At 41.8% G+C, this 16,713-nt stretch overlaps 1 protein-coding gene across 1 annotated transcript in view; it reads left to right on the top strand.

Moving 5' to 3' along the window:
- The window catches only part of LOC126092254 (uncharacterized), a 353,514-nt gene that overhangs the window by 296,699 nt on the left and 40,102 nt on the right, over window positions 1-16,713 (top strand). The window contains exons 11-12 of the mRNA XM_049907766.1: window positions 2,152-2,313; window positions 9,701-9,831. Coding sequence (XP_049763723.1) covers window positions 2,152-2,313; window positions 9,701-9,831 — 293 coding nt within the window. The remainder of the gene's footprint in view (window positions 1-2,151; window positions 2,314-9,700; window positions 9,832-16,713) is intronic.

Raw genomic sequence — 16,713 nt, 5'->3', positions numbered from 1 at the left:
ATTTACAGCTGGTTTCAGCCAACTTTCTGTCCCTAGTACTATGTGGGCATTGTGACCGTTTGTTAATGAGAGCAGTTCTGGGACCTTTCTATAGACGCTCCTGCAGTTTACTATTAGCAGATTAATATTGTTATTCCCTGTTGCATTTTGCCTACTCCTACCTTGCCATGTCTCAGGAGGCGTCTTGTCGGGCCTAGGGAGGGAATTCTCTAACCTAAAAAACCCACATGTGCACTCCACATGTACTCCGCTACCCTTGTAGCCACTTCCTGCATGCCTGACCTATTCAGGGGGACCCTACATTTCTCCACGCAATAGCGGAGGTTGAGAAATTTGCACCCCAGATCTCCCCAGAATCGTCTGAGCCTCTGGTTTAAGCCTTCCACTCAGCTCCAAACCAGAGGACCACGATCGGTTCTGGGATACTACAAATAGTTAGCTCAGATTCCACCCTGTGAGTGAGGCTTTCCACCTTTACCGACTCCACCAACCGCCTGTATGAACTGAGGATGACCTCTGAACCCAGACGGCAGGAGTCATTGGTGCCAACATGAGCAACAATTTGCAGTCAGGTGCACCCAGTGCTCTCTATCGCTGCCGGCAGGGCCTCCTCCACATCTCAGATGAGACCCCCCGGCAAGCAGACAGAGTGAACACTGGCCTTCTTCCCCAAACTTTCCGCTATTTCCCTAAGGGGCTCCATCACCTGCCTAATATTGGAGCTCCCAATCACTAATAAACCCCTCCCCCCGTTTGCCTGCTTGGACCTTGCTGAAGGAGCGGCCACATGTCCACTAACAGGCAGAGCGGGCGACGCCACCTGGCCAGCCTCCACATTGACCCTCTGCCTTGTACACCGCTGAGACCGCCACTCCCCTTGGGGAGAGGGTGGCCCAACCCCGCCCGGTACTCACGAAGATGTCTCGACAGCAGGGACAGTGGGTAAAGCATGTAACACCTGGGGTGTACCATGCAACACACCAGACTCCCCACTGCCATTACACTCCAAGGCAGCAGCCTGAAGACGGCTGATGGTGGCCATCAACACGTTCAGCTGTTCGCAAACAGTGGCCAGCTCCTCCTGCGTCCGTACACAGCAGTCACACATCCTATCCATCCTAAGAAATCAATTTACTGTAGAGAGTTAATCAAGTTTTAACTAGACTGCTAATTCAGTGAGGGAAGCTTAAAGTTGAATAAACTGTGGTTACTAGACACTTCTTGTAGAAGACAATGAAAATAGCACTACCTGTCTCTGGACTGTATTCAAAACAAACACTAGCACTACTGGCACTGTGGCTGACTAAAGGAACCCTCTCTGATTGTATTCAAAACAAACATGAAATCTATGTAACACTATTACTAGCACTCAACAATGAAAGCTTCCTAAAAGCAAAAACACACGGAAGAAGAAGTGACAAGTAAGAAAAATGCAGTTCAGACGTAGCTCACTGCACAGCAGATGTGACACAGACGGCAGTTACGACGACACTGATGCTACTGGGACTATGGCTGACTAAAGGGACTCTCTCTGACTGTATTCAAAACAAACATGAAATCTATGGAATGCTATTACTAGCACTTGACAATTAAAGTTTCTTAAAAGCAAAAACACACAGAAGAAGAAGTGACAAGTAAGAAAAATACAGTTAATACTTAAATTAACGTAGCTCGCTGCACAGCATACGTGACACAGACGGCTACCAAGGCCAGAGACTGCAGTCATGTGTATGTGAGTTGTGTTTGCATGAGTGTGTGTATGTGTGTGTGTGTGTGTGTGTGTGTGTGTGTGAGAGAGAGAGAGAGAGAGGGTGCACACGCGCGTGTTATCTAATTCTGATGAAGGCTTATTTGGCCAAAAGCTTTGGTGACAGCCTTTTTGTTGTGCCTATCCACGACTCAGTATCTCCACTATGTAGTGAGTAGCAACTATCCTTCTCATAATATTATCATTCTTCCACTCTGGATTTTCCATTGTTTCAATCTATAAGCTATGTACACTCACTCTGTGACAAAATAACTTCGGCTTGTATGGTCCCACTGAACCTGGTAAATAAAAAATGAAATAACCACAATTTTTAAATGACTTCCTTGTGTTTCTTTTTTATATTGCAAATAATTTATTTTATGCAACTTATTTATTTTTCACAGACCATTTGCGACCCTATGACAATGTAGAACGTACATTTCCGGCAGCTGATGTATCAAGAACTATATGTACGTTGTTCCTGATGATTATCCCCTTAATAGGAGTTGTTTGTGTTTACCTCAGACTGTATTTCTCAAATGAGGAGGACAAAGAAAAAGAGAAAGGTAAAAGCAATGAGCTGGTAACTGAAAATTTCTTTGTACTTTATTATATTAAAAAAATTTTAATTTATGTAATATCAACTAGAATATCACCTTTGTATTTTATAAGATATTTACACTTAAAGTATGTTATTTTAATTTTAGTAGGTATTACACTCACAGTCCAAAAATGATATCATTGCATCAGACTTTAGACCACTGCAAATACTATCAGATTTTTATGTCCCTACAATTTGACAAACTACATCTCCATTGACATTCATACTCTGCTAAACATTATGAAGTGCATAGGAGAGGGGGTATTTCTCAGTGTGCACGTTAATAGTACCTATTTCCATTCCATAAACATATTGATTGTGGTAAGAATAATTGCTTAAACACTTCTGTGCATTAATTAGTCTAATTAGTCAGATCTAGTATGCATAATCCCTGTGTAAGGAGTTGTAGTATATTCCTATATTTCATACTTAAAGTTTGTTGTTGAAACTTTGTAAGTAGTCTTTCACAGGATAGCTTACATCTATCTTCAAGCATTACCCAGTTCCGTTTTTTCAGCTCCTCTGTCACACTCTCCAGTTGGTCAAATAAACCTATAACTGTTTATGCTGCCTTTCTTTGAACACATCTGCTATACCCTGTCAGTCCTATTTGGTTTGGGTACTACACACTTCAGCAATATTCTATGATGATATGCACAAGTGTTTTGTAAGCAATCTCATTTGCAGATTGGCTGTATCTTCTCAGTATCCTACCAATAAACAGGAATTTTCCATCTTCTTTTCCTAAAATTGAGCCTATGTGATTATTCGATGTCCTGTTGTCACAAATTGTTGCACCCTAGTATTTAAAAAATTAAAAATAGAGGATGGAATGTAACAATATTATAAAAAGAATAGTTGCTACTCACCATATAGCGGAGATGCCGAGTCGCAGCTAGGCACAAGAAAAATACTGTCACAAAATAAGCTTTCAGCCAACAAGACCTGTGTCAAAAATAGATGACGCAGACACACACACACACGCACACACACACACACACACACACACACACACACACACACACACACACACAAGGGTGGGCATAGGGAGGGATAGCAGGGTAGGGGTAGGGGACAAGTGTAGAGCATGCAGGGACGCAGGGATGAGATGGAGAGAGGGTGGGGCAGCTATGCACCTTCGAGAGGTTACACGGACGGCGGGGAACAAGGGGAGGGGCGGGTGACTGGAAAAGGAGAGAATTAGAAAGACTGGGTGCATAGGTAGAATAGAGGGCTGTGTTGTGCTGGAATGGGAACAGAGAAGGGGCTAGATGGGTGAGGACAATGACTGACAGTGACTAATGCCAGGAGGATTATGGGAACATAGGATACATTGCAGGAAGAGTTCCCACCTGCACAATTCAGAAAAGCTGGTGTTGTTGGCACAGGCTGTGAAGCAGTCATTGAAATGAAGAATGTCATGTTGTGTGGCGTGCTCAGCAATAGGGTGGTCCAGTTGTTTCTTAGCCACAGTTTGTCGGTGGCCATTCATGCAGACAGACTGTTTGTTAGTTGTCATGCTCACATAGAATGCAGCTTAGCTTGAAGATCACATGACTGGTTTCACAGGTAGACCTGCCTTTGATGGGATAGGTGATGTTTGTGACCAGACTGGAGTAGGTGGTAGTGAGAGAATGTATGGGACAGGTCGTGCATCTAGATCCATTACAGGGATATGAGATGTGAGGTAAGGGGTTGGGAGCGGGGGTTTGTAGGGATGAACCAATACATTGTGTAGGTTTGGTCAACCACAGAACACCACTGTGGGAGGAGTCGGAAGGATAGTGGGCAGGACATTTCTCATTTCAGGACATGATGAGAGGTTGCCAAAACCCTGGCAGAGAATGTAATTCAGTTGCCCCAGTCCTGAGTGGTACTGAGTTATGAGGGGAATGCTCTTCTGTGGCTGGAAGGTAAGACTTTGGGAGGTAGTGGGTGACTGGAAAGATAAGGCACAAGAGATTTGTGTTTGTATAAGGTTGGGGGAATAAGTATGGTCTGTGATGGCCTCTGTGAGACCCTCAGCATATTTTGAGAGGGACTGCTTATCACTGCAAATGCAACAGCCATGGCTGGTTAGGCTATATGGAAAGGACTTCTTGGAATGGAATGGGTGACAGCTGTTGAAGTGAAGGTATTGCTGGTAGTTAGCAGTTTTAATATGGACAGAAGTACCGATGTAACCATCTCTGAGGTGGAGGTCGACATCTAGGAAGGTGGCTTGTTGGGTTCAGTAGCAGTAGCTGAAATGAATGGGAGAGAAGCTGTTGATGTTCTGGAGGAATGTGGATAGGGTGTCCTTACCTTCAATCCAGACTGCAAAGATGTCATCAATGAATCTGAACCAGGTCAGCGATTTAGGATTCTGAGTGTTTAGGAAGAATTCTCTAGATGGCCCATGAATAGTTTGGCAGAGGATGGTGCCATGTGGGTGCCCATAGCCTTAGCCTGGATTTGTTTGTAGGTAATGCCATCAAAGGAGAAGTAATTGTGGGTGAGGATACAGTTGGTCATGGGAATTAGGAAGGAGGTTGCTGGTTGGAATTCATTGGGCATTGGGAAAGATAGTGTTCAGTAGCAGTAGGTCCATTGGCATTAGGGGTGATAGTGTAGAGGGAGGTGTCATCAATGGTGATGAGCAGGGCACCGTGTGGTAAAGGAACAGAAACTGTGAAGAGTCAGTGGAAGAAATTGTTGGTATCTTTTATATAGGAAGGTAGGTTCTAGGTAATAGGCTGTAGGTGTTGGTCTATGAGAGCAAAGATTCTCTCATTGGAGGCACAGTAACTGGTCACAGTGGGGCATCTCGGATGGTTGAGTTTATAGACTTCAGGCAGCATTAAGAAGATAGGAGTGTGGGAAGTGGTAGAGGGGAAGAGAGAGATGAACTCCAGGGAGAGGTTCTGAGATATGCCTACGGATTTGAGGAGAGATGGGAGACGCTGCTGGATTTTTGGAATGGGGTCAATGTGGCTAGGTTAGTAAGTGGATTTATCTGACAAGTAGTGGAGTCCTTACGCCAGGTAATCCTTGCGGTTCCAAACAACAGTGGTGGAGCCTTTGTTTGCAGGTAGGGTTCTAAGGTTGAGATCAGTTTTTTGGTGGTGGACTGTGGACATAAGGTTAGTTTGCATGTTGAGGGATTTGGCAAATGTTGGTGAGGCAAGATTCAAGGTTAAGAAATTCTGGAAAGTTAACAGGGGGTGGTTTTGGGGCAGTGGGATTGGCTCATGGTTGGATGGAGGAGTGAACTGTGTCAGGCAGGGTTCAACATTGGTCTTTGGTTGAGTCTGATTGGTAGGGTTGGTGGCGAAAAAGTATTTCCACTGTAGGGACTGGAAGATGGAGAGAAGGTGTTAAACAAGTTCTGCATGATTAAATTTGGGAGTAGGACAAAAAGTGAGGCCTTTGGAAAAGGACTGATATTTCTTTGGGGCTAAGGCTTTTGGAGGAAATGTTCATGACTGTGCTTCATGTCTTTTTAGGTTCTGGATTCTGTGTGGTGGTGGTAGGGAGTTTTGGAGGGTGGAGTAAATGTAGTAGGTCAGTGAGACAGGGTTCGCCAGCTATGAGAAAGCGTTGGGGAGGTTTTGAGGTTGTTGTACATGTGGTGGACAGTGGCTCACAAAGGTGGGAGTAGGAAGTGAGCAGGATGGAGAGTTTTTTGAGGTGGCATTGTGCATGTTGCTCTATTTCCTGGAGGACAAGAGTTTCAATGTGTTATGGGTTCCAGAATTTGGGATTGCATAGCAGTAGAATTTTATGGATGGAGAGAAGGTATTACAAGGAAGTTGGGACTTTATTAATATGGTTTTGCAGGACTATGTTGGTGAGGGCCAAGGAGTCACAGAATCTGAACAGATGGAGGTCATTGTGGAAGGAAGAGTGGCAGCCGGAGATGGGTAATTCAATGATAAGGCCATTTGGGGTGATTCAATGAGCCAAGCAACAATGCAGGAACAGTATGTGAGACTGTATTCTTGCCTTGCCTTGCCTCACCATCATTCCCCAAATACCTCAACATGCAAACTATGAGGTGGAATCCAAAATTTTCGGGACTGGTGCTGCCATCTGGAATGAAGGAGTAGTAGATCTTTTCACCACTAGGTGGCAAGAGCTGCATATCTGATGAGTCAGTGTGCAGAGTGGCATCGTTGAACATGATGCTCACACTGGCAGGCCCATTAGCCACACAATACCAGATACCAAGGGATTTATGCAGAAAGAATTCGACCCAACCAACCAAACAGTGAATTCCACATACTACTGTGACATTTTGTGATAGCTCTGTGAAAACATGCTTCAACAATGGCCCAAACTTTGGTTTCAAGGGAACTGGCTGCTGCATCATGTCAACATGCCCTGTCACACGTCCTTGCTCACCAGGACCTTTTTGACAAAAAACAACATGGCGGTTGTACCCCACCCACCGTACTCACCAGATTTGGTACCTTGTGACTAAAACTCAAGTTGAAAGGCCATCAGTTTGACACTCTAGAGAGGATTCAAGAAGCATTGTTGGCAGTGATAAACACCCTCTAGGAATAGGACTTCCATAAAATGTTTGACCAGTGGCAAAAGTGCTGGGACCAGTGTTTACGTGTGGATGGGAACTATTTTGAGGCTGATGGTGATCATTAGTCCAAAGTAAGGTTTTCAACAGATGGCAGCAACAGTCCTGAAGATTTTGGATAGCACCTCATATCCTTATATCCACAGGAAGAACTGCAGTCCACCACCTAAAAACTGATTCCAAGCTTTAATCCAACCTGCAATCAGAGGCTACACCACTGTTCTTTTGAACCACAAGGATTACCTGACAAAAGGACTCTGCCAGTTGCCAGATACATCAACCTACAATCCTTGCCACAGTGACCCCATTCCCGAAATCCAACAGGATCTCCAGTGTCAAATCCTAAGGCCCATCCCAGAGTCCCTCCCCAGATTCCATCTCTCTCCTTTCCCCTACCACTCCCCACACTCCTACCTTATACATGCTTTCTAAAGTATATAAACCCAACAGTTGGATGCCCCATTGTGGCTGGTTATGGTGCCCCTTTGAGAGAATCTCTGCTCTTGTAGACCAACCAACCTTACCAAGAAGTCCCTTCCATATATAGCCTATCCACCCATGGCCACCGCATCTGTAGTGACAAGTAGTCCCTCTCAAAATATACCAATGGTCTCTCTGAGGCCTTGACAGACTGTAATTATCCAAACTTGTACAAAAACAAATCTCCCGTGCCTTATCTTTCCAGTCACCCACCACCTCCCAAAGTCTCACCATCTGACCACAGAGGAGCATTCCTCTCATAACTCAGTACCACCCAGGACTGGAGCAACTGATTTACATTCTCTGCCAGGGTTGTGACTACCTCTCATAGTGCCCTGAAGTGAGAAACGTCCTGCCCACTATCATTCCCACCTCTCCCACAGTGGTATTCCACCGTCCACCAAATCTACACAATATCCTCATTCATCCCTATATAAACCATGTTCCCAACCTCTTACCTCATGATTCCTATCCCTGTAACAGACCTAGATGCAAGACCTAGCCATACATCCTCCCACCACCTCCTATTCCAGTCTGGTCACAGACATCACCTATCCCATCAAAGACAGGGCTATCTGTGGAACTGGTCATGTGATGTACAAGCTAAGCTGCAACCACTGTGCTGCATTTTATGTGATCACGGCAACCAAAAAGCTGTCTGTCCATATGAATGGCCACTGACAAGCAGTGGCCAAGAAACAATTGGACCACCCTGTTGCTGAGCATGCCACACGACACTACATTCTTCATTTCAGTGACTGCTTCACAGCCTGTGCCATATGGATCCTTCCCACCTACAGCAGCTTTTCTGAATTGTGCTGGTGCGAAATCTCCCTGCAATATATCCTACATTCCCATAACTCTCCTGGCCTCAACCTTTGTTAGTCATTGTCCTCGTCCATCTGGCCTCTTCTCTGTTCCCATTCCAGCAATACACAGCCCTCTGTTCCGCCAATGCACCCAGTCATTTTACTTCTCTCCTTTTCTGCTGCCCTCCCTCCCTCTGCTACATCTAATCTTCCAACTGTACCTAGCTGCCCTACCCTCTCTCTACCTTGTCCTTGTATGCTTCCAAGCAACACCTCACCATCCCCCACCCCTACCATGCTATCCGTCCTCCTTCCTGCCCCAGCCTCCTCCTTACCCATCCAGTTGCCTCCTGCACTGCTATTGCTGCTGCTCATAGTCTGGCTTCAGCTGCCAGAGGCTGTGGTCATTTGTATGTGAGTTGTATTTGCGTGAGTATGTGTGTGTCTGTCATCTATTTATGACAATGGCCTTGTCGGCCAAAAGCTTATTTTGTGGCAGTCTTTTTGTTGTGCCTATCTGTGACTCAGCAGCTTCACTATGTGGCGAGCAGCACTTATCCTTTTCATAAAACTGTTACACACTAGTGTTTGTACAAGCTGAATGGATCCCACTTATGATTCCCTGTTATTGAAGATATGGGATACTATGTTTTTTGGTGACTTGCTCAGTTTTAGAGTTAGGAGCATTTAAAGCAAGTTGCCAATGTTTGCACCTCTTTGAAATCTTATCAAGATTCAACTGAATATTCATGCAGCCTATTTTTAGACATTAATTCATTATAGATAGTCTGAGGTTACCATTAGTATTATCTACAAGGTCATTAATATTCAGTATGAACTGCAAGGGGGCAAACACTCTTCCATGTAGCACACCTGATGCAACTTCTACATTCTTTGACGACTCTCCCTTCAAGATAATAAGCTGTGTTTTGCCTACCAAGAAATCCTCAATTCAGTCACAAATTTCGCTTGATACTCCATCTGATCATAATTTCAACAATAAATGTAGATGTGCCACCAAGTCAAATGCATTTTGGAAGTTGAATAATGTTGTATGTATCTGACTGCCTTGTCCTATAGCTTTCAGGATGTTGTGTGAGAAAAGTGTGAGTTGGGTGTAACATGTCAGTTGGTTTCAGATTCCATGCTGGTTCACGCAATACTTTCTTTATGTACTGTACATAACATTTCCTTTGTTAAAATAGAGCTCATCAGTGTTATTTTCCCATGACGGAAATTTGCCTGCCTCTATTCCCAAAAACCTGTTACAGTCCACTTCTAACTCTGCATCCCTAATCCTAAAAATAAAATACTGAGTCAAAAAGGCAGAAGCATTAATTTCTCTGATCACTCCTAGAGCTTAGATCAGTGTTAAAAATTTATGTATACACTCATTCTGTTATATATTTTGATTGCAATTTAACATAATAATTGTTTGTATATACAGTCATGTCAGATACAGAAAATTAACTTAGTTAATTTAATTGCAGATCCAGAGAGGCCAGAACCTCTTCCATATTTAAAATGTAAGGTGTTACTTTTATATCCTCAGGATTGTGATTCTTTCATGGCTACAATGAAAAGTCTGAAAATTTTTTTGCAGAGTTTTAACTGCTTTGAGGTAAGTGATTTTTCCAGAACTCAAAAAATTTTATACAACTAGAGTTTAATACTGCATGTTCTAACTCACTTTATGTTGGTGAAGTGATTTAGTTGTTCAGAGACAAATAATGATAGGAAAATGGAATTTCTTTTTAGTTTTCATCAGGGGGGGGGGCATTTTCCTGTGGTACATGAAATGATAGTATGCATCATCCATTACCACTTAACATGTTCTGATAGTTAACAAAGCAGTTTCGAAATATGAGCTCAGAATTAGTCTTTTGTAGTTTGGATCCAATTTTGCAATAAATTGTGGAATGTTCTGAATTTCCACTATGAATAGTCCTCATGAATTAAAGTGGCTATGTTTTCAGTTCTCCTAGGGTACTTAATAACTCAGTGCCTTTGATAGCATCCATAATACATTCAGATGTATTATGTGTCTTTAATTTACATTCCATCTGTATCAGTTAAATTTGCATCTTTCGTCACTTCATCAGCTATTTGACATCCAGTGTTGAATAACAACCTCTTCCACTCTTTTCCTTGCATTATAGTATTCAGTTGTAAGCATCCATGTTGCTTCTGCACATTTTCTAATGTTAGCAGTGTATTTTCCATGAAACTGAAATTACTGTACACCATCTAAATAATAAAGAAGCCCAGAGAAAGCTACATGTGACTTTTGCTGGAACTGAAGTGCCACATGACTACAAGCCAATATACCTAGGAATCACTCTGGACTGGGCCTTGACATTTGCGATGGGGTGGAAAATAAGTGTGGTTGAAGATTTCACATGAATGTGCATATACAAATGTTCATTAAAAAATGTTAGTGTAAATTTTGGCTCTCACTTAAGTCTCAGGGGATGATTTTCACACTTGATGCATTAGTACACTGTTCCACACCTGCACATTAGTTATAGTTTTTGAATTAATATTCATGAGTACAGTTTATGCTAGGGAACAAAAATTAGATGATTATTATAGCAAAATCATTTTTTCACGACACAGTTCAATCGCTGTTTATTGGCATCGTCCTTTTCTGTCACACAATGAAATTAGCACTGGTGAGGCAGTTTACAGTTTTACTTTAATAATAATTTGACTCTGAGCCTCCAATAGCAGTAATGTAGGCTGCTATAAACGAAAATTAATCAATCAATGTGAACAGAACCACAAGTCCCACTGTCCTCTTTGTTCTAGCAGTTTTGGCGTGAAACCTCAACTCACCACATGTTCACTTATGGCGCTGTATACCTCATAATTCATACTCACACAAATAATCGTAGCACTTCCAGTTCACTAAATATATTCTTGCACACTTGCACTATTAAACAATAATCTTTGTCGAAATAAATCTGCCCAAAAAATTCTTACTCAAACGACCACATGGGCCACCCACAAGTGGGGCTCGCACACGCCACCCACCGGCCACACAATTGACCAATGACTGACCACAGACCAAGATGGCTGCTCGCTTATAAAGGCTCAGATGTCTACCCTCCTACCCCTCCCCCCTGGTTATGCAAGTACCAATCTCCCCATTTAAGGTTACAAATTTTTACACATACATCCCTCAACAGAAATAAGGACACCATTGGAACCGCGCTAAAAAGTACATCTTATTTACTATGTTACATTAATTTCTAGGATTATTCTATCGCCCGTAAATCAAGTTTTAGTTTTTTGCAAAATTTTGCCACTTAGCACAAATTTGTTTGTTTACATCTGTGCTGCAAAGTTTTAACACAGAACTGCATATAGCACTGTTTTTAGATGTAATCTATAGCAATCTACACATTCCATTTCTCAAAATCTTCATATCTATAATAATTAATTAATTATGGGTGATAAATGTTAATAATAATTTGCAAACAATGAAAACTGTTGCAAGTTATGTGTATAGTATAACTTAACTAGTTTAAAATATGTGTGATGCCACCCAAAATATTATATAGTGCCGTTCTTTACATCATGAATTTTCTATTGAATTTTATAAACAGTTTCCCACCTAACTTTGTTTATTGCTCTTTACAAGCTTAATTATTTATGAATCTTAACATATGACTATGGTACTCGATCTGCTATGACGAGACATTTTTAATGAGTGCTCACTCATCCCTGTAAGCTGTTATTTTCTATTTTTATTAATCTTTCAGTATTCATGATATTAACCAATTTTGAGGTTACTATAACTTTTGCGTCTCGTGACTTAAAATAAAGATCAATCTTTCAGAAGGTGCATATTGCTGACCACAATCCACTGCCGCATTGCTCTTCTCAGTAAGCTGCGGGCCACGTGGCCGCCCGGCGGCGGATACATCCCACTAACCATTACAAATTTCGAGTGGGTGCACCATGCACATCCATGAACGATGCACCATGCTGTGTGCTTGCTCTCCACAAAGCAATCCTTGCATACTAGACCTATTCATCTAGTAATGGGGGTTTGTCCCATCACACATTCCAACAACAGTGCACAAGTTATCTAATAAACTTGGTTCAAGAGTGAATCCACTTCCAAGATTGCCAGAAGCAGTTGCATTGCATTTGCTCTTTTGTATTCAGCTGGTGAACATTGTGTTTCAGTGCGTAAAAACAGCACACACACAACAAAAATTGATGCATAGCTTAATAAAACCATGAGGGTGATCATTGATGAGTTAGACCTATTCCCTTCCAGTGGTTACCTGTCCTAGCTAATATTGCTCAATGAGATCTAAGGAGGAAAGCAAATTTTCTCAACAAGATTGTATCTCATAAAAACTCTTCCTTGCATGATACCCTACAAGATAACTAATAACTCATCTGAAAAGATATAAACCGTCCTGGGTTTATTCAAAAAGTATCAGTTCTTTTCACATGAGCTCCAGGTGATAACAATGCTGGAATGAACATCCATCCAACAATGCTCATCTGGTTCAAGATCCAAGAAAGGAGGTACATGGATTCCTGCCACTATGCAAAATATGATCAAGGCTGAACAACATGGGGGCAGGTCAAGGGAGGTGTGGTTTCACCTTGAGGAGCTGAAGTTCTCATTCATCTGCTGCCTGAAACTGCTAAATGGAGGACCAACAGTAGAATACACGGTTAAGGACTGAGTCCTGAGCAAGTTGGCACAGTGGTTAGTACAAGTGTTGCATTTGGGAGGATCATTTGGGAGGATGACAGTTTGAACCCATGTCCAGCCGTCTGATTTAGGTTTTCCATGATTTCCCTAAATTGATCCAGGCAAATGCTTGGATGTTTCCTTTGAAAGGGCACGGACAATTTCCTTCCCCATCCTTCCCTAATCTGTGCTTGTGCTCTGTGTCTAATGACCTCATTATCAACGGAATGTTGTTGTTGTTCAGGTCTTCAGTCCTGAGACTGGTTTGATGCAGCTCTCCATGCTACTCTATCCTGTGCAAGCTTCTTCATCTCCCAGTACCTACTGCAACCTACATCCTTCTGAATCTACTTAGTGTATTCATCTCTTGGTCCCCCTCTACGATTTTTACCCTCCACGCTGCCCTCCAATACTAAATTGGTGATCCCTTGATGCCTCATAACATGTCCTACCAACCGATCCCTTCTTCTAGTCAAGTTGTGCCACAAATTTCTCTTCTCCCCAATCCTATTCAATACCTCCTCATTAGTTATGTGATCTACCCATCTAATCTTCAGCATTCTTCTGTAGCAACACATTTCAAAAGCTTCTATTCTCTTCTTGTCCAAACTATTTATCATCCATGTTTCACTTCAATACAGGGCTACACTCCATACAAATACTTTCAGAAACGGCTTCCTGGCGCTGAAATCTATACTAGATGTTAACAAATTTTTCTTCTCCAGAAACACTTTCCTTGCCATTGCCAGTCTGCATTTTATATCCTCTCTACTTCAACCATCATCAGTTATTTTGCACCCCAAATAGTAAAACTCCTTTACTACTTTAAGTGTCTCATTTCCTAACCTAATTCCTTCAGCATCACCCGACTTTATTCGACCACATTCCATTATCCTCATTTTGCTTTTGTTGATGTTCATCTTATATCCTCGTTTCAAGACACTATCCATTCTGTTCAACTGCTCTTCCAAGTCCTTTGCTGTCTCTGACAGAATTGCAATGTCATCGGTGAACCTCAAAGTTTTAATTTCTTCTCCATGGATTTTAATACCTACTCCAAATTTTTCTTTTGTTTCCTTCACTGCTTGCTCAATATACAGATTGAATAACATTGGGGAGAGGCTACAACCCTGTCTCACTCCCTTCCCAAGCACTGCTTCCCTTTCATGTCCCTCGACTCTTATAACTGCCACCTGGTTTCTGTACAAATTGTAAATAGCCTTTCGCTCCCTGTATTTTACCCCCGCCACCTTCAGAATTTGAAAGAGAGTATTCTAGTCAACATTGTCAAAAGCTTTCTCTAAGTCTACAAATGCTAGAAACGTAGGTTTGCCTTTCCTTAATCTATTTTCTAAGATAAGTCGTAAGGTCAGTATTGCCGCACGTGTTCCAATATTTCTACGGAATCCAAACTGATCTTCCCCAAGGTCAGCTTCTAACAGTTTTTCCATTCATCTGTAAAGAATTCACATTAGTATTTTGCAGCTGTGACTTATTAAACTGACAGTTCAGTAATTTTCGCATCTGTCAAAACCTACTTTCTTTGGGATTGGAATTATTATATTCTTCTTGAAGTCTGATGGTATTTCTGAGCTCTTTATATTCATAAAAGTGGTTCTCTTTTCTCCAAAGGTCTCTTTAATTTTCCTGTAGGCAGTATCTATCTTACCCCTAGTGATATAAGCTTCTACATCCTTACATTTGTCCTCTAGCCATCCCTGCTTAGCCATTTTGCACTTCCTGTCGATCTCATTTTTGAGACGTTTGTATTCCTTTTTGCCTGCTTCATTTACTGCATTTTTATATTTTCTCCATTCGTCAATTAAATTCAACATTTCTTCTGTTGCCCAAGGTTTTCTATTAGCCCTCATCTTTTTACCTACTTGATCCTCTGCTGCCTTCATTACTTCATCCCTCAAAGCTACCCATTCTTCTTCTACTGTATTTCTTTCCCCCATTCCTGTCAATCGTTCCCTAATGCTCTCCCTAAAGCTCTCTACAACCTCTGGTTCTTTCAGTTTATCCGGGTCCCATCTCGTTAAATTCCCACCTATTTGCAGTTTTTTCAGTTTTAATCTACAGTTCATAACCAATAGATTGTGGTCAGAGTCCACATCTGCCCCTGGAAATGTCTTACAATTTAAAACCTGGTTCCTAAATCTCTGTCTTACCATTATATAATCTATCTGAAACCTGTCAGTATCTCCAGGCTTCTTCCATGTATACAACCATCTTTTATGATTCTTGAACCAAGTGTTAGCTATGATTAAATTGTGCTCTGTGCAAAATTCTACCAGGCGGCTTCCTCTTTCATTTCTTACCCTCATTCCATATTCACCAACTACATTTCCTTCTCTCCCTTTTCCTACTGCCAAATTCCAGTCACCCTTCACTATCTGAATAATTTCTTTTATTTCATCATACATTTCTTCAATTTCTTCATCATCTGCAGAGCTAGTCGGCATATAAACTTGTACTACTGTAGTAGGTGTGAGCTTCGTGTCTATCTTGGCCATAATAATGCATTCGCTATGCTGTTTATAGTAGCTTACCCGCATTCCTATTTTTTTATTCATTATAAACCTACTCCTGCATTACCCCTATTTGATTTTGTATTTATAACCCTGTATTCGCCTGACCAGAAGTCTTGTTCCTCCTGCCACTGAACTTCACTAATTCCCACTATATCTAACATTAACCTATCCATTTCCCTTTATAAATTTTCTAACCTACCTGACCGATTAAGGGATCTGACATTCCACGCTCTGATCCGTAGAAGGTCAGTTTTCTTTCTCCTGATAACAGCATCCTCTTGAGTAGTCCCCACCCAGAGATCCGTACGGGGGACTATTTTAGCTCCGGAATATTTTACCCAAGAGGACACCATCATCATTTACCATACAGTAAAGCTGCATACCTTCGGGAAAAATTACGGCTGTAGTTTCCCCTTGCTTTCTGCCGTTCGCAGTACCAGCACAACAAGGCCGTTTTGGTTAGTGTTACGATGCCAAATCGGTCAGTCATCCAGACTGTTGCCCGTGCAACTACTGAAAAGGCTGCTGCCCCTCTTCAGGAACCACACATTTGTCTGGCCTCTCAACAGATACCCCTCCGTTGTGGTTGCACCTACAGTATGGCTATCTGTATCGATGAGGCATGCAAGCCTCCCCACCAACGGCAAGGTCCATGGTTCATGGGGGGGAATGTTAAACACCAATTTCCTTCTCGCCCTCCATATTGTTAAGAAGTGTCCACTTCGAGCATTTGATGGTGGTCAGAGTACTCTGCTCCAAGTGAATTCAAGTGCTGTCCATTGATTGTCACGTTTTAATACTTCCATCTGAATGTGCTTTTGCATACTTGTAAAACTATATGATAAATAAAATAATAACCTACCATTAAGTCAGTGTCTAAGTTTTTTCTATACCTTGCAATTTCTTGACTCATCTGTAATCCATTCATCTGACTAAATGTCTCTTTCATTGTTAAATATTTAGGCTGTGAACATACTGTTGACATTGAAAATTAAAAAATGAACCATATTGTTATGTCTGTATCATGTGAGTTTTCATAGTTTTGTTGTGCTAATGCAATGTAACCTTTGAACAGGTAAAACTGAAAGTGTTTGATGCTATAGTATTGTGAGTGTATCTCTGAGGAATCAAGCTTCCTAAATTTCTTGTAGTCTGTTTTAAATAAATATTCATAATACATCCAAAGAATTTGAAAATGTCAGAAATGCCACATAAATCTTCAAGCCTTGAGAGCTCTTTCTCCTTTATTCTC

Source organism: Schistocerca cancellata, chromosome 7 (genome assembly GCF_023864275.1).
Source record: "Schistocerca cancellata isolate TAMUIC-IGC-003103 chromosome 7, iqSchCanc2.1, whole genome shotgun sequence".
NCBI lineage: Eukaryota > Metazoa > Arthropoda > Insecta > Orthoptera > Acrididae > Schistocerca > Schistocerca cancellata.
The sequence above is the reverse complement of the archived record's forward strand: the minus strand, read 5'-3'. Positions and strand labels throughout refer to the sequence as shown.